General features: G+C 41.0%; 2 protein-coding genes across 2 annotated transcripts; one reads left to right on the top strand and one right to left on the bottom strand.

Moving 5' to 3' along the window:
• Positions 1-363: 363 nt before the first annotated feature.
• Positions 364-4,317, top strand: LOC123132206 (uncharacterized). The gene is made up of 4 exons (XM_044551979.1): positions 364-881; positions 1,148-1,345; positions 2,764-2,847; positions 3,627-4,317. The coding sequence occupies exons 1-4, from the start codon at positions 750-752 to the stop codon at positions 4,293-4,295; spliced, it is 1,083 nt and encodes a 360-aa protein (XP_044407914.1). The 5' UTR covers positions 364-749; the 3' UTR covers positions 4,296-4,317.
• A 1,195-nt stretch (positions 4,318-5,512) lies between these two features.
• On the bottom strand, positions 5,513-20,310 carry LOC123132205 (nuclear pore complex protein NUP160). The gene is made up of 27 exons (XM_044551978.1): positions 19,986-20,310; positions 19,110-19,242; positions 18,770-19,034; positions 18,581-18,641; positions 18,125-18,282; positions 17,234-17,316; positions 16,321-16,425; positions 15,575-15,672; positions 15,349-15,469; positions 14,409-14,591; positions 14,127-14,319; positions 13,474-14,039; positions 12,807-12,969; positions 11,473-11,735; positions 11,184-11,371; positions 10,564-10,634; positions 10,146-10,486; positions 9,829-9,897; positions 9,436-9,745; positions 9,219-9,350; positions 9,023-9,128; positions 8,830-8,895; positions 8,570-8,708; positions 6,496-6,603; positions 6,254-6,403; positions 5,990-6,163; positions 5,513-5,908 (listed from the first exon to the last, which is right to left on the bottom strand). The coding sequence occupies exons 1-27, from the start codon at positions 20,198-20,200 to the stop codon at positions 5,837-5,839; spliced, it is 4,533 nt and encodes a 1,510-aa protein (XP_044407913.1). The 5' UTR covers positions 20,201-20,310; the 3' UTR covers positions 5,513-5,836.
• Positions 20,311-21,185: the final 875 nt, after the last annotated feature.

Raw genomic sequence — 21,185 nt, 5'->3', positions numbered from 1 at the left:
GACAGGCCAATCGGCCAACAGCAAGCAGATAGGCCCCAGTCGGCTTGCTGTGGGACGACTAGGACCAGTCTGCCTGCTGTGGGCCGACGGTGTATTATTTTTGAAAATCATTTTTTGGGCGTAATATTTGTGCAAATTAATAAAAAATGTATTATTTAAAAAAAAGTTTTTTTGTCACGCCTTGAAGCATTTTTTTGTCACGCCTTCATTGAATGTGATCTCATGATGAAAATTTGCAAGCACTTAGAATATTTGTCAGAGTTCATCACAAAAGAAATTCAGATTTCTTTTTTTTTGATTTTAGTGTTCATGGGGCTCATTTGAGATCGAGCTCAAGTACTCCACGTCCATGTGAAATGTGTTCCATGAACCAATCTGAAAAAACCGTAATCCCTCCGCACATCCTCCCGGTCCCAGCAGCCCGCGCCTCCCGGCGGCGCTTGCTCCCCGTCGGCGCACTCGCTTCTCCCCGATTCCTCGGCGCTGCTCGCTCCACCCCGTCGTCTCTCGCGCGCAGCCTCGCTTGCCTCCCCCCTCATCGCCCTAGCCGGCCGCGGGTGCGCCCGCGCCCCCACCGTTGCTGTGGCCTGCTGGCCGCATGCGCACGCGCCCGCGTCCTGGTCCCCGCCTCGCCGTCACCGGAGTCGCGCTGCGCCGTTCGCCTCCTTGCCTGAGCCCTCGTGCCGCCCTCGGCCCTCCTCTCTCCTGCCTTAAATCGGTTCTGCGGGTTGCGGTCTTGCGGATTACGCATGTCGTCCACCTCCTGCCTAGCCCCTCTCGCTCCGCGGCTCCCCTGCGGTAGGGTTAGGCTCCCACCTCCCTCCGCCGCCGCCGAGAGGCCATCACTCAGATTTAAGCCTCGCGGGGCTGCCCCCACCAAGGTAAGGCCAAAACGACCCCCTGCTCTCGGGTTCAACCGTTTGACTTTGTTTCTGCGTAGCCGGTCGTGCTTGTCTGCGGCAATTTTAGCAGCCAAGCCTTGTGTGGGTATCACAGTGCATGGTTTTGTCGCTGCAACATTGCTGTCCACATGGCCAATCTGAATGTCATACCCATCAGTTTGCTCTGTTAGTGTCAAAATGGCATGCTGTTTGCGGTAATTTGATTTTTATTTTGTTTTTTGTTTCTTGTGCTCGTGTGCATTTAGGGATGGAGGCCGGTTCACATCTCGTGCTTCAGGCAGGATCAGGACGTGTCAACAACATCTGGTGATGGCACCGGCTTCAAGTGCAATGAGCAGGCAGAGATCTCAGGGGACCCTGATCTGAAGGAGGAAGACGGTGGAAGCCCCAACACGGATGATCAGAATTATGTAAATGGAGGCTGGTTTGTTAGAGCGCAGAAGGTTTGTCTGGTTTGTTTTTCGCTTTCCAACTTCATTGTGTTTTGACAAATAGGAATTTCAGATGTAAATTATATTAGGTTGATACTGCGAAATGAAGCACAGTATGCACGAAGCAATAGAAGTAAAAACTACCAATTTCTATGTTCAGTTGCTCACTTGAAATACTATTTGAGAGCTTAAGAGATAAGATGGCAAAACATTTTTCATAATCGATAAAGGAGACTTCATGAATTACTCCATCAAATTGAGTTAACGAATCACATTGCTTCTAGTAGCATTAACTGGAGGCGTCCTGATAACAAAATTAGCTGTTGCACTTGAATTGATTTTCTTACCGATATAGACATTTGCTTTTCTCTGTTTGTGTGGTGCCAGTCAATGTGTGGACTGAAGGAAAATAGCTATCGTTGTGCATATTTTTTTCCCCTGTGCTACTGTATTGGGTTGCATGTCTATCTGAGTTTATAAGGAATCTTTTGGATGACCAATTGATCATATCGATGTTTAATAATGTTGAAGTTTATATGTGGATTGCCTAGCCCTTTCCATCAGTTCGGACTTTTGATTGCGTTGGCAAGTGCATGAAGCTTAACATGGTATCAGGGCCTAAGGTCTTGAGTTCAAGTCCTGGCTTTCACAATTTATTCAAAAATTGCTGCTGCCCCCCTCTGTCCACGTATAGGCCTCTTGAGCCATACCTCGGAGGCTCGGAGTCTATTCACGTGTTAACTTCCTGCGTCACATGTGAGAGGGGGTATTGATGTGTATATGTGGATTGCCTAGCCCTTTCCATCAGTTTGGACTTTTCGTTACGTTGGCCAGTGCATGAAGCTTAACAAATAATTTATAGGAAAAAGTGCTTGTCGTTTATAAGTTTATGAATACCTGCCATTTTTGGGCCTTGCACTACACTTTCTCACAAGCCCAGTTATTGTATGATATGATATCTTGCACGGTCTCTCGCAAGTATAACTAAATCCTAATATTCTCACTGCTCAAAAACTAAATAAATCATAATGTTCTCCTTTTGTGTTACTCTCGTTGCAAACATTGTGGGATATGTACTTATTTGGCAGAATATTCTCATCTTAGTTAATATACTTCGAAATTAATTGCCAACTATCATTAGATATTTGATTGATTCAGGCGTTCATATTTGTTCAGTGCTAGTGTCTAATTTGCTATCACCTCTGTTCCGTATTATAAGACGTTTAGGATATTTCAATATGGACTACATACGGACTGAAATGAGTGAACAAACACACTAAAACACGTCTATATACATCCTATTCAGAACAAAAGTTAGAACATCTTATAATTCGGAACGGAGGGAGCAGATATTAACTGTTAGTCCTTTTCATTGTTAAGACTTCGACTTTGTCCTATGAATCAATGAGAATTCTGAATTTATGTCGCAGATAAAGGAAAATCTACAGGAAACAATATTCAGATTTTGGAATGGGCGCTGGGCGGTACCTTGGACTGGACAAACAATTGCCCAGGTTAGTTCTCTACTTATTCTATTATGTTTGGTGTTATCAGACATCCATTTTGCTAATTAGCAGATATCTTCTGGATATCCTACGGGATGTAGGGCTAGCTGTTGTTTTTATCGTAACGTAATTTGTCCCTGTTCCGTTAGATTTTCTGTATATGGACACAGACATATTAAATGTGAATCTGATCTATAAGATGCTGAACCCACGTGGATACTTTATTTTGGATATGATATGAGACACCAAACAGATATTAATATTGCCCTTACGTGTCCACCTATGATTTTCTTACTGTGGAGGAGATCTTATAAGTTATAACAAGGTACTCTGCATTACCATTATGTTCTGTTTAATATTTTTTGTCGTCCCCAACTCAGCTCCTGCGTGGGACATGCTATTTATGCACCCCGCTTAGAGTTTTGCCGCTTCCTCTTATTAAAGGGCTAACAGGGATGGGGGACGACACAACAAGGATTACATAATCGTGTCACTCACCTTTAGGCCTCTAATTCTAATGTGGGACTAAAGTCACAACCACAACACAGGGGCCACTCCAAACAGGCTGGGTATAAAATTATGTTCCCCTCTAAAGAAAAATAAGTTATGATGCATGTGCTAGCGTATTATGTACATATATAATAGAAAGGAATGGCTGAATGTTCCTGGTGGTTATTGGTTGTCTTTCTAAAGACATCAGTTAAACAGGAAATGTTTGATTGAATATAATGATCTCTTAGCAGTTTAGATGAATTTGGTATTAAGCCAGTTATACTTTTTGAATGCAGGTCATGTTTTTGTGGATTGCGACATTTTGGCTTGTGGGTTCCTGGATAGTGCCATTCTTGGCTCATGCTGCTGGCTTTAGCAAGGAAACATTGACGCACAGAGGACAAGCATTATATAGCCTTGTGACGGACATAACTGAAGGCCTTGCTGGGATTGCTATCCTTCACCAGTGCCTTGGTAGATTCCGTCCCCTTCCCCCAGGCTGGTTTGAGTTCAAATTGAAGGGCAGATGGCATTGGGATGTAGCGTTGGGGTGCCTGTTATTCCCACTGGTGAATTTGCTTTCTCACATCAACATCAGCCTAGTTCATATGTCATCAGGGCCAGTCGCTGGGGTATCCAGTGTAGAGCAATCCATTGTGGCCCGTGACCCGGTGGCAATGGCCTTGTATGCAGTGGTAGTCACTGTATGTGCACCCATATGGGAAGAGATTGTATTCCGTGGTTTCCTTCTCCCATCTCTAACGCGATACATGCCTCTCCCATGGTCGATCCTGCTAAGTGCCGCAGCGTTTGCGCTAGCGCACTTCAACGTGCAAAGGGTGTTGCCGTTGATATTTCTCGGGGTTGTGATGGGAGGCGTCTTTGCCAGATCACGCAACCTATTGGCATCGATGGTGCTTCATAGCCTTTGGAACGGTTTTGTATTCCTGGATTTGATGAATTGAGCTATGAAGCTATTGTTGTCCAGCTTTCTATGTCTCCTGTGGAGTTTCCTCCTTCCTTTGTGTTTTCATTTTGCATGGAGAGTATATAAAAAGGCTAACGAAGGGTGGCGTCAGGTTGTTTTATGTGGAGAATAGATAAACAGAAGACAGCATTTTGAAGATTTTTGTGTAGGGGTCAGATAGCCATAGGAATTGTGCCCAGAAGCATGTTTCTTACTCATCTAAATTAATTGTGCCCAGAAGCATGTTTCTTACTCATCTAAATTGTATACGCGTGGGAATAATTGCCTCGTGTACATAATTCCCCATTCATATGTAATTGTGCATTTTATTCTTGATTATGTGCCCAGAAATACAAATTCCTTGGTATATCTTGTCCAGTGACTTGCCTAGCTCTCATGATGTCTCTTTGTCGTGAAAATTGTACCACGTTTTGAGCTAAACAACCGTGACAAATTCTAAATTCCAGATAAACTATACTGTATTTGGTCTATCACAATACCGGGAGAAATGCCATACTCCCTCTAGTTTAAGTAAGCTATACATACGCGATAATTCAAAATGGTGTCCAGGCTCATCTGCTCCCGGTGAACAATAAATTTGAAAAAAAATAGCAAACAAAATTTAAAAATCTGAAATTTTTACACATAAAAAATGAGAGAATTTTCTAGGTGCGTGCAAAATTTCAAGGTGTTTGGACATTTGACGAGCTCGTGGTGAAAGAAAATAAAATTCAGTAAATTCAGTGTACATGGTGCACTTTTTAAAAGTTTCTTTGACAAGCCAAATTTGTTATTTTTGCCACAAGCTTCTCAAATGTCCAAACACCTTGAAATTTGGCGCACAGCTAGAAGATTCTCTAAACTTTCATGTGTAAAAAATTCAGATTTTTTGAACATTCTTGCTATTTTTTTACTGTTCATCAGCAGGTGCAGCTGACCCTGGGTGCAGAATTGTTGCATTCATACACACGATTTTAAAATTTCCAATCAAATTATCTAGAACGATATCGACATTCAAGTTTCTACTCCAGAGTAAATGCTTTGACTGAACCCCCCAAAATAAAGTCTTCACTGAAAATAAGCTGTGCCCCCTCCCCAGCTTATATTCTATACAAGTCCAACCTAAAATTTGGGGGCAGCTTATTTCCACAGCCAGCCATAACCTCCGAAAGAACTTGCCCTTAGCACTAAAGCATACAGACATCCTGGAACCAATTGCCAGAAACTATAGGATCTTATTTCAAATTCTGCAGATGCAAATAGTTAAAATATGTCAGTTTTTTGGCGACATTGAGTGTCTTTTAATTTTTGCTTCTGCCGATGAAAGCACTGAGTGGGGACATATAATTGACTAACCATCCATCTGTCATCAACAAAACGACATGGAACTTAAACATGCCATGCATATTCACATTACAAACGGAACATCACAGACACTATCAGCCATACAGAGCCGCCTAGTTCTGAAAAGAAAACATACAAAACCTACATACAAGATACAACAATGCTTGGACTGTGTAATCCACGACCAACATGATCTCAGCTGCTTTGGCTCTCCACTCCTTGACCTCCTCCAACTGATGACAGTACGTCTTCTGAATCGACGACAACCTAATAAATGCCATGCAAACAAAATAAAGTCAGCACCGAATATGGCTAGAACTGGAGGCACCTTACTCTAGATGCACTAACTTGCTGCAGGTGGTTCATCAGGGCTCCATGCAGCAACTTCTTGAGCCTATCACACTGATCAGCACTGTGGCCAGCACTTTGCATCTCTTCAAGCTGACACCAAAACCTCTCGACAGTGGTGTACGGGAACCAGGCGGCCGACATCTTTTTGCGGTGCAGCACGTCCATCGGTCTCTGGAAAAAGAGAGATTCCAAAGGGCTTAAATTTCTACATGTACTCATTAAGGTCTTGTATTTAGATATTTCGGGCCATCAATCCATTACCGATGAAGCAAAAGAATCGAGGTGCTCCACCAACAAGTTGGCTGCTTCTGTGTGCCGGCCATAATTTGTATATAGTCGAAATAATGCAGCTGGATCTGCCTCTTTGCCAGACATTCCCCATGAAATCATCCTATTTCCACCCTTGGTGGTCTAAAAAGACACAATGAGCAAAACAAACCGAAGGTCAGCAGTGTCAAACAATAAAGTCAACCAAACTAATGGGCTGTACAACAGGAAGTCACCTTGAACATCTGAACCAGCCAAAGAGGTAGCTCAATCTCAGGATCAGTGTAAAGAAGTGTTTCAGCAACAATGACAGGCAGCCTTGGATGCAAATCTTTATATTTATCCTGCACAATGAGGCCGCATGTAAAATACTGTAATATGTGCAGTTCATGGACAAGCTGCATTCATACATTTTTTTTTACTAGCACGAAAGGCTTGGTGTAGTTTCAGGGAGAACATATAGGCAAGTTTCAGCAGTACAGCGATAGGTTAAGCAGGTGTCAGTTTATTTTCTCCAAAATCAAAGTTAAATTTCAGTATGTCACTTTTTCCAGTTATGATTGCTGACAGAACAATTACCAACCAACAATGGTGGTTACTAGGTGGAAACAAGGTCAGGTGGTGGTCTGCTGTGTCAATGCAGCAGCACAGAAGTAGGTAGTACTTTTCATTTTGCTGTTGTGATCATTGTTACCAGGATACCAGGTTAACCTGGCCAATGAACGGGGTCACAGAAAGCAGCAATCTCTGAGACACTAATTTTAAATGAGGAATTTGACGCCAATGAATCCAAGTGGATGACCCAGTTACTCAACTATAGGGGTACCAAGTGTATCTAAAAAATAAAGGATAAACGAAACGGAAGGAGAATGTTCTCGCCTTCTCGGAAAAGTAATGGAAGTAAAATTAAATAAGATTAAGAAAAGGAGAATAATCTTGCAGCTGGGCTTGCTTGGCCCAATTTCTCTTCCCTCCACAACACAACAGACCCTGCCTGCTCCCTGCTCCCTGCTCCCAACAAAACCGCTGCACGGCACTGGGCAGCAACCACCCAAGTCTGACGTTGCTGTTGTGCCAGTTGAGGCCTGGACGGTCGAGGCCGTGTGACCATTCCAGATATGCAGCTACAGAAACGACTTGAGCAACGGTGACAACTAACATACTTATATCTCTTACTCCCAAGAGAGAAGTGCATTTTTCAACCCCGAACTCTTGCCCTAGTCTAATTTACAACCCCGAACTTCAATACCATCTAAATTACAACCCTCAACTCTCAAAACCGGTCAGGATTCAACCCTTCCCTCCTTGTTGACTGGTTTTGACCAGGGGCGAACAGTTTTGACCAGTCAACGGGTCCAATCAGCATGCCACATCAGAAAAAAATTCAAAATTTCAAGAAAATATAATTAAAAATCTGTAAGATCGAGAAAAAATCTGAAATAAAATTTCCCGGGAAAAAAGTTTGCGAAAAAATTTTGAGAACTTTTTCCTGTAATTTTCGGAAAAAAAATAAAAATAATAACTTTTTTGGAAATTACTTTTTCTAGAAATTTTAACTTTTTTATTTTACATTTTTAAATATTTTTCTTGGGAATTTGAAATTTTTCCCTGGAGTTTTTTTATTTTAAGTATTTTTTGGTTTTTCATGGAAATATTGATAATTTTGTTTTTCGGAAATTCGTTTTTTATTTTTCCCTGATTTTTTCCTGGAAATTTGATTTTTTTCTAATTTCTTTTCCTGGATTTTTTTCGATTTTACAGATTTAAATTTTTTTGCTGACATGGCATGCTGACTGGACCTGTTGACTGGTCAAAACCGGTCAACAGAGAGGAGAGGGTTGAATCCTAGCCGGTTTTGAGAGTTGGGTGTTGTAATTTAGACGGCATTGGAGTTTGGGGTTGTAAATTAGACCAGGGCAGGAGTTCGGGGTTGAAATATGCACTTCTCTCTACTCCCAATCATCCTGTCCACTCTGACAGGGATACATCGCGGCAGAAATCTAGAGTGCCATTGACCCATGCCATGACATTTTATTTTCCTTGCCTTGTAAGTGGAACAAGAAAGACTATATAGTTATTTTGATTCTATAAACAATCACAGGAAGCACGGATCAGGGTCGTGGGTCGCAGCATCGAATAAAGATGCCGGTGACTTTGGTTATGACTGCTCTCAGTGGTCAACAACAAAATAAACTTCCATGTAATACTTAGGAGGTTTACTTAACCTAGTATGGGATGAAGCTCGTTTCTTTTGAAAAGATCACTTTAGTTGTACAAAATAAAACACAGGCAGAACAAAAATACACATACCAAATATAGTTCAAGAGTTTCCCACTGGCAACTTCCCTGCACTTGATGGGCCACAGCAATAGTCTTGCTATTGCCATCCCATCCATCATCCTCGGAAGAAGGCAGAAGTAGCAGCTGTTGAGTGTCAGTCAAATTTCTCCTGTAATAAGGTGAAAAGTATTTTTTTCCTTAGTATACAGCAGTTACTATAATCTATAGTCATACATTGCCGATTAGATGAAAAGTTGAAAACCAGAAGAAAAAAATACAGTTAAACGCACCCTGAGCTGCCTACTCTGTTTGGGCAGCATTGCTGTGCAATAGCTGCAAAGACACGCTCCAATTCTCTATCATAGAAAAGTACAAACAACATCAACAGTCAGATTAGTTCATAGACGTAAAAGTGATGAACAAGAATTTATACAAGTAAAAGGCCAAGGGAAAAGAAGGTTATGTATCAGAATACCAATCCACCTTTTCATTCCTGACTCCTTCCAAAATTTCAGTACGATGGTGAATGCCAGGTCATACAAATTCTCATTTACAAGAATGTCAGTCAAGGCTTCAATAGAATAGCTTTCTGCAGTACCACAAAAATGAATTGGCCACAGCTTGTTTAAATATTGATCTTCAAAATTGATAAATGTGTGTGTGATAGTTGGGCACGTACCAGAAATTTTGGATTTAGAATTTACAGTACTAAGCATATAAAGTGCTTCTGTTAGTGTGTATTCCTTTTCAAGAATTTCAATGTCAACACAAAACTGCAATGTAGAGAGTTCTGAATCTGTGCCAAAAGCAGCTGTATACAGGAAACAAAGTTTAATCAAGCACATTGTTGTTGACAGGTATAAACTAACAGGAATTGAGAGCTTAAGTCAACATACAGTTCTCCATCAAAAGATTACGAGGCTTTTTGCTTGGCGAAATTTGATCATCAGCTTCACAAACCGAATCGAGCCAGGCACATGAGGGTTCAACAAGCTGCAACGAGTTGATAGCAGTAGACAAAGCATGCAACTTCTCTTGTAATACATGAGTGAGTTGGCGGCCTCCACCTGCTTCCCCCTCTCTACTCAATCTAACAAAATACCTGTACATGCATCCAGCTGCCTTCCTCCAATTGTTCCTATAAGCTTCAAATGAATAAAGGACTTTGTATAGATTTGGTTTAGAAGATAGATCTGAGCGCTCAGCCTGGCAAACAAAAAAACAAACAAATGACCGTCTGTGCTAGACAAACATATGTTGTGGTTAAAATGGTAATTATGTGCACCAACCTTCCAGAAGAGCTCTTGCTCCACCTTTTCCACCAAACCAGTGAATGGTATCTCACCATTGCAAATGACCTTGATTAGACAAATCCAAAATAAGATATGATTGCACCAAATGTCAGAACAGGACGTGGCACAGTTCGGTGTACTCAAATGTGCAATAATCAATCTACAAGTCTTATAGCACATATACATGGATGGCTGGTTAACAGCTGTAATGCACATTAATGGGTGTATATGGACATCAGGCAGAAAAGTGGTTAATTTTAGTCACCAGGTGCAAGGAAGAATAAAGGTAAACAAACAATGAAACAATGTCAAACCTTAGTCTCGCCAAGCTCACAAAGAACTATGATGAAACGCCTCAAGCAGACATACTTGCTATCATCATCTGGATTTGAGATTATAGCACAATACGCATCTCGAAAGTTTTTCAAATCCAAGCTGTACTTGAATACATTGGCCCATAGTCGTCCTTTAATCATCGCTGTAGTCTCTGGGAGATCCTCGGCTTCATTTCCATTGTCCAAATCAATGCTATCAACTTGTTCAAGAGCAGCGAGAGCAAACTGGCATGCTCCCTCCCTCATTGAGTTTTGCTCAAAAATTTGCATTGCCCACTCGTAGTAATGAAGCCTCCATAAAGAAATAGATCTACACTCCCCTGGAAAATCCGATAAAAAGTTAGGATATGGTTGAAATGGATTTACACTGCACGCAAGGTCAAGAAAATGAAGTCACCAGAAATTTGAAACCCTGTTTCAGAAGAGAACTTCTTCAGCGCCTTCGGAGCTTCTTGCCCAGATGCAGCTCTGTTATTCTCCCCAGGCACCACATTAACACCATAGAATTAATTAGTCAACGGCCCAATACTATTAGAAATGTGAAAGAGATAAAACCAGATACGTATATTATATTTAAGCATTTTGCACATGATGATTTTTTGCCTTTTCTCCACGGACCACGGTTTCCTTCTTGAATTTTGGATTCCCATCCCTCCCCTCAAAAGCCCCCAAAAAAATTGCTGCAATTTTTATCACAAGGTGATCCTAGCCATGATATTTGATCTGATGGGAGAAACTAACAGTTGGTGCTGCCTCAGTTCTACATTCATTTACCAGCTCCATAAGATATTGCATAGTACTCCCTCTGTAAACTAATACCTAAAGTAGTGATCTAAAAGGTCTTATAGAAGTTTACAGAGGGAGTAACTCACAACCAAGAACATCACAACTTCACAAGTAATAAAGATTTCCTCATAGTATTGAAGATATATCATCATGAAACATGTGCCCTTCAGAAATCTATTCACGGGTCCACAGAGTAAATGCCCTAAGAAGTAGCATAGCAGAAGGTAGTACCTAAAGAAGCATCTGATAGCTTCCTGAACCTTGGATTCTCTCAAAACAATGTTTGCTTCATCATGTGCGAGCATCAAAAGGCAAAATCCACTGAGATGTAGGCGAGCCAAACATGCAATATCAGTATCCTGATCAGTTTGGGATGCTCTCGCATAGCCCAAGTATGTTTCAAGAATGCCCAGCAGATTCTTTTGGAGAGAGAAAATGGTAGAAAGATAAATTAGCATTAACATCACGACAGATGAAATATATCTATGACTTTCAGGACCACAAGCAGAAAAAATAATACCTGAGCAGCTTCATATTGACCATGTCGGATGAAAACTGCTGCCAGATTTATTGTGGAACCCAAGAAGCTGTCTACACAGTCAACACTATTTCTGCACATAATCGAACTGCTAAACCTCCTGACCAAGTTGATTACCTCGGTTGGACTAGGAAAACAAGGTGACAGATCATCCCCTTCCGCAGATTTAGGAAAATCAAGCAAACAAGCCAATGTAAAATCAGAGGATCCAAGCTTTCTGTGCAAAGACCGCTCATCGGCTATACCTGTCAAGATAAGCAAAAACAATAGTTTCTTAACTCGAAGTTACATAAAAAATGTGCCCAACTACACATATTTACAACACATGTATAGACTGCAATACAAATTGAACAAGAAAACTGCAAACCTATTTGCAGAATGTACAGTGCCTCTACTGGCAGAAAATAATCAAGAGCTAGCCCCTTTGCAAGCAAAAAGATAGAACAAAATATCTACTTAAATGATTAGACAAAATCACCTAATACATACTCCCTCTGTTCCTAAACATAAGTCTTTTTAGTGATTCCAATACTGACTACATACGAGGCAAAATGAGTGAATCTAAACTCTAAAATACGTCTATATACATCCATATGTAGTCCTTATATTTAGAAACGGAGGAAGTAGTTTCTTAGCCATCTATCTGCAAGGTTTATGTGCCAAGTCATCTCATCATATTCCAGTTATTAATATGGAATTATAAATGTTAGGTTGAACCGTTGAAGGCGTATTACAACACAGTAAGGCTCTGATCGTTAGTTTAGGATTTGCAGGGAGTTACATGCTTAATAGTGTAGTACTGGCATTAAAAAGGTAGAATGTGTTAGCAGTAACTATGTCTTTTCTACATATATAGATTTGTACCAAAAGCAGAACATTGCTCTCCATCCGAATTAAAACATGGCACCCTCGTCCTCAATTTCGATCTACAGTCACACAAACATGGATAATAATTCAATCTTTAGATGAATAAAAGAAACAATTTTCTGATCACTTGCAAAGGCAAGACATAGTAGGCTAATTCGCTTCGCACTCTTCTAATGCAGAGTCCTCAATAGCAATAAAGGCTAGGGTGTGCATTGTCCCATAAAACACAGCCACTATACCCTGAACCTTACACATATGCCATTTTTTACTTTGGAATATAAAATCCAAATGGCATACCCATAGTCCTTTTACATGTACTTCTTATGAAATTATTGTCATAAAAGAGCAAAATGGAATACTCATGATTGTGGAAAGGCCACTGATAAAAAAAATCAACACGTTAAACATTAAGTGTAAGAACACAACTGTTTCTTTTAGGCAACTCTTACCTAGCTGGAGGGAAGAAAGTTGATAGCTGAAATCCTCGATGGTTGGTGGTGTGGTTGGTGAAATTCCCACAAAATGGAGAACGATCCACTGTCCCAGTATGTCTTGAATCATTGGAAACAACTGCAGTTTGATTCTAGCAACATCGCTTTGCAGCAAGGAGACCTGATTTAAAATTTACCTTATCAAAGGTTGCTCACATTCTTAATAGCTTGTACTCTGCTTGATTTGTACTTCAACAACACAGAGACCAACAGATCCAAGAAAATAAGTGCTCATAGTCTCAGTAACAAAATCTATTCAAGAACAGATGACTTTTGGGATATGGCAAGAGTGTCCAAGAAGCCATTTTAACCGGTACTCTTTTTGTATGAACATGTAAGCAAAACAATTTAAATTATTGTGAAAATGTGTTTAATGACAATCAAAGTAACTTTTTTTCTATATTGCTAGTCAAAGTTGGACAAGTTTGATTGCATGCTTTGTAAGACATCGTCTATTCCTGAATTCAAGTAGTATATATATCTCCATACTATATGGCAGTAAATTGTGAGTACTTAGCTGAGGTTGTTTTTTTGTGATAGGAAGACTAGTTAGCAGAGGTGGCAGAGTTGAAAGCCGCATATGTACATCAAACAGAAATGTTGAGACCCTAAAAAGATAGCATACCTGCCCACCGACACCAACCAAATAACTGAGGAACAGAAATAGATCAAAAGCAGCCTCAAACATGGTTCTTGCAACCTGTGAAGTAGCCTGAACCACTAAGGCAGAATTTACATTATAAAGTCTTCTCAATTCAAACTCTTGTATAGTGACCTTTGTATCCAAACACTTCATGAACTTATCAATCACATCAAATACTGCCGACCAGGATGTGGATCTTGATTGCAACTTATGGAAAGATAGTAGCATCTCAACAGAAAACTTCCTTTGGCTTTTGTGAGCCATCTGCCTTCTTTCTACATAAGCATCTGTTCCAAGCAATGTAATGAGGGGCGACGAAGATTGAGGACTGAACCCACTCTCTAGAATCTTTAATATCTGAGAAGTAACTTCATCTGGTGATGTAACAGAACTGATGAGGGACTCGTAATATATTGCAGCAGAAGATCTCCCAAGCAAATGGTTTATATGGCCCATGCACCTGAGAACTTCAATAAGGGTTTCACCGTCAGTATCATTCGATAAGTTCATCCCGAGGCCAATGAGATTTCCCAAGTCATCAGAGGAACCTGATATGTTAAGCTAGTTAGTATCCCCTCATAAATGACGAGTTAAAATTTCAGTAAGAGATGTCAAATGCTAGAGCAGAAACATACCATAAATAAGTTGCTCCACACCCTCCAAACAACGGAAGAGAGAAAATGAACCCTTTCTAATTAAACCAAACACTTCACTGTTCGTATCAAGAAGCAACCCATATGGCCTATTATTCCAGCACCAGTTGTGGAGATACCGTGCAGAAAACTTTTTCCAGTGATAAACAGTAGAACTTGCGACCTGAGAACTTCCCTACATAAAAAAGGTGATTGTGGAAATTCAGCTATACACTACAATCAGAAATTAGGAGACCTAAATCACAAAGTAGCAAAATAGAGTACCTCTTGTTCTATAATGGATAATATTTCTTTCCGCAGCCCACTAGTTGTAAGCGACTGAAACTCAGAATCGGATAGAAACCTTTTGTACTCCAATAAGGTTTCACGGAGAGCAGAACAGTGGTTCACTCCTGGTTGCAGCAGCCTCCGCAGAAACATGGATGAGATAAAACTGAAACTATGCTCCTACAGGTACCAAAGAAAACTACATGGCTAAAGAACATTGGAGAGCTCCACATAGGCATATATCACAAAAGAGGGAAGGTAAATACAAGAAAGAACACTACATAGCCAAAGAATACTGAAGTCTTATGGTATAGATCAAAATACTCTAGCCATGCGAATATGCCATATCAACGTATGACATAATCCGAGAAGACAAATTCAAAACTAGCTAAAAAAAATGACGAATTGCCACATGAGCTAAACTTGTCGTGATTGATAATGGATAGATTTTTTAGCCATTGTCAAAATACAGAAATTGTAACAGTTTGAGTGCATAACTAAAAGGTAAGGAAATACATAAATTGCCTGTAAATCTGTGACTCTAGAAAAAGGTTTAATAGTTGAGACTATTTGTGATGTTTGGGAATCTCTAGTGTTGATATGACCTAAATAAAGCTTTTGTACTTGGGAGCAACTAGAACTCTCAGGAATCTCTGGAGTTGCTACAAATTAACATGCACTGGGAATTAAAGCGATTTAATAGAGTACAGCACAAGAAAACCTAACAAAATAATGCTAAAGAAGGCTCAGAGTTGAAACTGAATAAGCCATTACCATAATTGCTAAGTTTAACAAAGAACTGTATCAGCACATGCCAGATTATATAAGAAAAAAAGGGCAACCTGGTGCATGTAGCTCCCGCTTGCGCAGGGTCCAGGGAAGGGTCCGACCACTTTGGTATAAGAACTATGAATAAACTTAAGGGAATTACATTTACCTTCATAGATGAGAATACTGAATCAGCAGTCCAAACCAAATCGTCCAATGCACTCTCAGAACTTTGGAACATTTGCTCACTGATAGCGTCTTCTTGTAGCACATATGAACATATTTCCTCGCTGATCAATGTCATTTGAAGAAGCAATTCTTTAGTTCATGAGGCGATAATGCAGAATAACCACCAGTTGAAGGATTAAAAGGGGTTAGTGTGACAGCAGATTTACCTATCAGAGTTATACTGCACTATTTCATAGAGCATTGGTCCAACTTCTTTAAGTATCCAAAGCTTTTCCGTGCTTATTTTCAAATCAACGATCTTTCCCTGAGTAAAAGGCAGTATCCATCAACAGGTGAGAAATATTAGCTCCTCCGAGCTTCTAACATAATCGCTGAACTACGATAAGTTGCTACAAGCCATTCTACACTAGTTGGTTGCTAAACTCGGGAAGCATATTTCAATAATATAAGGAACCATAATGCAATAAAATTGTCTTTCAGGAAACATATACATTTTAAACTCCACAGTACCAGGATTGACAAGTCCTGAGCTGAATCTCCTGCTGATTTTAAATAGAACTCAAATTTACTGATGCCAATGCCAATAATAAACATAAAACAGGAACTATGGACGCACGAAGGTGATTCCTCGAGACAGGTACAAGCTACTAAATGCTGGTTTATCTCCTACTTCTCTTTTATTTTTCTGTTGGAGGGTGTATCTGTGTGCATATTAAGCAGATTTGATTGAGTGTAGAGGCTATTCAATAGTGAGCGAAGAAATTCCTCCGTAGACCATATGGGTGGTAAACAACCACACATGGTTAGTGCACACTGCACAGCATGAAATAGAAGTTTCCATTTTTAGTGCTGTCAAAGTCCTAATGCAATTTCCTCGTATATTTTAGAAGGCGGGAACCGAGAAGACCAAATAATCTTAAGGAATATCACGATGAGTGATGCTTTTGAGTACCTCTATCAAAGGTACGGCAGAAACCGAAGGTTCAGGAGACAACAAGAATCTTTCGCCAGCACCAAAACTGAAGGCATATATAGCAATATGATCACAAGCTGGAACCTTTACAATTTCAAAATGCAAACAGTCAGCTACTTCCAGCAACACTGATGAGAGAAATCAATAGTTTCCATCGCATTATGTCATGTGGTCACAACCCACAATCGGCAAAAAGAGAATCATAGTGACTAACATAAGCATGCAAAAATAGCAAAAAATAAACGTTCAAACTGAAGGCCATGGCCCCAGATTCCTTTAAGGTGTCGCATCTAGCCATAGAATGCTGGCATACGAGGTGTATCTACTATCAGATATCTACTGCCAGAAGTGCGACAGTTTACCAAACGGAAAAAAACAATTTCATGAAACAAAGAAAAATGTTAGCATGCTACTATGCTGGACATCCAGGTGTAATAATCCATAACCAGTAAACTGCGAGCAAACCATGTTTAACTACAGAAATCGTATTCTCCCACCACTTACTGCCTTTCGGCATTTAAAACTCCACCTCACGCAGCAAAACTTAAGCAAAAATCACCATCATCATATCCTTCTGATTCCTCCATGACCTCGATAAATCTTAAACCCCTATTTGCTGATTTACTCCAACTACAAGTATCGGTGAGCGACTCATGAAGCAGGATGCCTTAGTTCGGAGGTATATGGGCGCACAGTGAGCATACCAGATAGACCAACTTCAACTCACATTGTGCCTAGAACACTGCATTGCCATTTTAAAAAGCTTTGATTCTATAACCTATTGTTTTGTTTTGCTTTCATTTTTATATATCAAATGGGAAGTACAGCAATAGAACTTGTGCATTGTACACAAGCAAGTAAATGCAGCCCAGACATCAATATGTGTGCATACCGCAGTCCCTTGGTGCAGAACAGCCAAGGATATCAGTTCTTGATCATCATCAGCCTCACCAACCCATAGCCTAGAGGGTTGCCCTGAAGATAAAGAAAAATGATTCAATTAAAAGGCACTACTCAACAACAAAAGATTCAGATATCCATGCAAGCAGAGTTTAAAACATGTCCTGTTTGTTTGAACGCAATTATGCCAAAATAATAAAACAGACTATGTTTTTAAGGCGACGCTTCGCTTTAAGGCGCTGGGGGGGCGCCTAAAGCGGGCATATTTGCAAAGCGCTGGGGGGGCGCCTCGACGCCTAGGCGTCGCCTTACGGACGCCTTAAAAACATAGAAAACAGATAATTGCAGAAGCAGCTGTTATAATGTGAGGCAGTAAGAAAGCACACCGACATTGATTCAGAGGACTATTGGAGACAAACAAGCTCCACGTGATAGCTACTGTCTTCCCCCTTTTTCCCTCATGGTACTTTTTTTCCTCCGTCATGTAGATATGGCATGCAGTTCACTAAAATAAAAATGAAGACTATGCTAGGATCAACAGTAATTACCACACTTGGCCAACTACTAGGATATACTTTAGTACAAAAACTGGAAATAACCAACCATTTGTTCCCAAATCCCAAGGAATAGACATGTGCATGCCATAGCAGCAGCTTGTGGATCAGATGCAACTTAAGAAGAGTGACTTCAATACTATAGCATCAACTGACTTCAGAGTCTAGGTTATGGCTTACATATGCATTACGGTAGCATTACATGAAACGTATATAATGTAAATGAACACTAAGAACGAAATCTTTCAAGAAACATAATACCATAAATGACACCTCAGCAGAAGAAATTTGATCTTTCATGCAATAAATAAAGTGGGCACAGATATTACCTTCAAAATCATCCAAGTGAACATTATAATTAACAAGTTTCGTCTGACTAGAAATATCCCAGACACGCAAACTTCCATCCAGATGAAGAACAAATAACAGCTCCCTTTCATTTACAGTAGCTGTGTCAATATCTTGTACAGGCCCCAGAGCCTTTGTTCTGTTGAAGAAAATAGGCATATATTACACAAATTGATAAGCAAAAAAAGAAAGTGTGACATGATCTGTTGATCTACTAGACAAGTTCTGACAGTGCACAGCGTGAAGTATCAAGACTCAAGAGTACACCAATCTTCTGCTAGGGCTACTACGGTATGATAGCTTCTAAAAAACTATTTAGCACTGGGTGAAGCCGATGGAACAACAAATGAAGATGACACATTTTAGAGCCGCAATTTGGGTGGAGCTCGGTTGCAGACTTTTTGTTCTCGCTGTTTGGTGAACAAATAAGCAAGTACCTCGACATGAGAGTCCACAAACGCCCGATTCCAGCATCATCACGGAGCTCATTAGAGAAACCTGGAGCAAAAGACAACATACCAGTTAGAAAACCTTGGTGAGAGCAATATAAGGTATAATTGTCATATATATCTCATTAAATATGAATAAGCATACATCTTTTTCTGAATTAAAATCAGAAAACTTGCCTGGTGAACTAGGAGCTAATTTGCCAAGACTGTAACAGCAGATTGACCCATCTTGCCGCCCAATTACTAGACATCCTGGCTTCGCTTTAACAGCTGTAACCTTAGCACTCTGTGTGTGGGTTTGAAGATTAAATCCAACTACGTCATTTTGAGACAGTATTGAACCAGATACATAGGAAAATGGGCTGCGCAAGTTGCACAGAATGGCAACTCCAGAAATAGTGAGCACATATAGCAGATATACAGACTCGCCTCGCCTGGCACCCTGCATTACCATGGAAGAGATTGAGTCTATTGTGTATTAGTGTTCTAGATTGATATAAGATATCATAAAACTAACCTCACTTTCACACATAAAAGCAAATGGACATAGCGCCTCCTGGAATACCAAACGCAGTCCAGAGCTTGGGAACTCCTTCAAAGCACAGAGTTCAATGACCTCTAGCACATTTTGGTGTTCTTCGTGAATCCTCCTGTAAATACAGAAACCATCTTCTTCCTTTAGAAAAATGAAATCCACCAGTGAAGCTTTCATATTAGCATAGCATTTTTCTGGTCTTTTTAGCCAGTTTATCTATATTAAAAAACACTTCACCAGGAAGCCAAAATAACATCATTGCTGGTGGCTCTAAAAAATTCTTCAAGGGGTACAGTCCAACACAATCTATCAGTAGCAAGATTTATCTTCGATTGGTTTGTCAGATGGTACATATAAATCACTTTGGTTATGGTATCAAACTATCAGGACATGACCATTTCTTAGATTAAACATTTCTGCACTAATTTTTTATTGTTATGGTCTACCAGAGCGACAGTGTCACCATGTCATCGCCATGCTGATTTGATATACATTACCAATACAGTGTGTCAGGCTAGGCCTCCACTAGACCACTACGATATTGATGGTACAAAGCTCTATAAGTAAATTGACACAAACAAATGCAATGGCAATTTCATAAACAAGGCTGCCTCTTCGGTGGAGCTACCACAAACCTAGGGTTTCTCTACGCTTGGCAACAACCACACAAACATGGACGTGCAATGCAGTTCTCAGTCCTAACAAAATCTACGAACTGAGCACAATCCCTCTTAGCTAAAAGCTTCACGACGCCCAGGTAGCACAACCGAACCACCCAGTCAAACAGAACAAAACAAAAAATGGGGGAGAAAAGCCCGATACAGCACGAGGCGGCGGGGCGAAAGTGGTAGCACGCACCAGGCGAGGTAGCGTTGGGAGTCGCGGCCGGAGAACACGACGTGGCACCCCGAGGCGGCGCGCGGGGGCACGGAGACGAATGGGTCGGCGGGGCTCGCCGGCGCTGGGGAGGGGGGTGAGGGGACGGTGAGGTCGATCCACCGCAGCTTGTCCGAGCCCGTGATGGGGACCTCGGTGCCCGCTATCCTGCAGGAGGTAGAGGTCGCGGTGGCCATGGCGACCTCGCCGTCGGCGTCGGCGGCGGCCAGAAGGAGGCCGGGAGGGTTTTGGTCGGGGAGTGTGGGTTTTGGGCGGCGACGATGTGGGGAAAAGCTCGGAGAAATTTGAGAGCCTGGGAGTTGGGGGCCTTAAGGTGGGTGGTGACGGCAAGTTGGGCTTTCGGCTTTAGAGTCCCTTTAGTCTTTCAGCGATTCTGGCCCGTTTGTGTATATTTATTTGGTTATATCATTTTCAACCTCTAAAAAAAGTTACATCATTTAGGAGCAACTAGTTAATGAGCGCTCTTTCGGGAGCCTCGCAATGATCAGCGCCACTTGGCGCGCTCTCAGCCATTCGCCACGTGTCGCGCTCTGGACGCTCCATTCGGATTTTGTTTTTTTATTTTTTTGCACGCGTTTTCGGCTTTTTAAACGGTTTTTTTCGGGGTTTTTCGACGTTTTGGTTTTTCCCCGGTCTTCCTTAGCTTTTCGATCGGAAAAAATTTGAAAAAAAAATTGCATGAAAAAACGCGTTTTTTTTTTCTTTCGCGAAAGTCACGCTTTTTTCCGCGAGAGGTACGGTTGTGCTTTAGCGAGAGTCACGGTCGTGCCTTTTGGAAACGGAAAAAAAACACGTTTTCTGTTTTTTTTCCTTTCGCGAGAGTCACGGTTTTGCTTCCGCGAGAGGCACGGTTGTGCTTTCCCGAGAGTCACGGTCGTGCCTCTCGGAAAGGGAAAAACAAAACACGTTTTCTATTATTTTTTCTTTCGCGACAGTCACGGTTTTGCTTCCGCGAGAGTCACGGTCGTACCTCTCAGAAAGGGAAAAAATACACGTTTTTTGTTTTTTTTTCTTTCACGAGTCACGGTTTTGCTTCCGCAAGAGGCACTGTTGTGCTTTCGCGAGAGTCATGGTCGTGCCTTTCGAAAACGGAAAAAAACGCGTTTTCTATTTTTTTTTCCTTCCACGAGAGTCACAGTTTTGCTTCCATGAGAGGCACGG

This window comes from Triticum aestivum, chromosome 6A (assembly GCF_018294505.1).
Source record: "Triticum aestivum cultivar Chinese Spring chromosome 6A, IWGSC CS RefSeq v2.1, whole genome shotgun sequence".
Classification (NCBI taxonomy): Eukaryota; Viridiplantae; Streptophyta; class Magnoliopsida; order Poales; family Poaceae; genus Triticum; species Triticum aestivum.
This window is presented reverse-complemented; position numbering and strand designations above follow the sequence as displayed.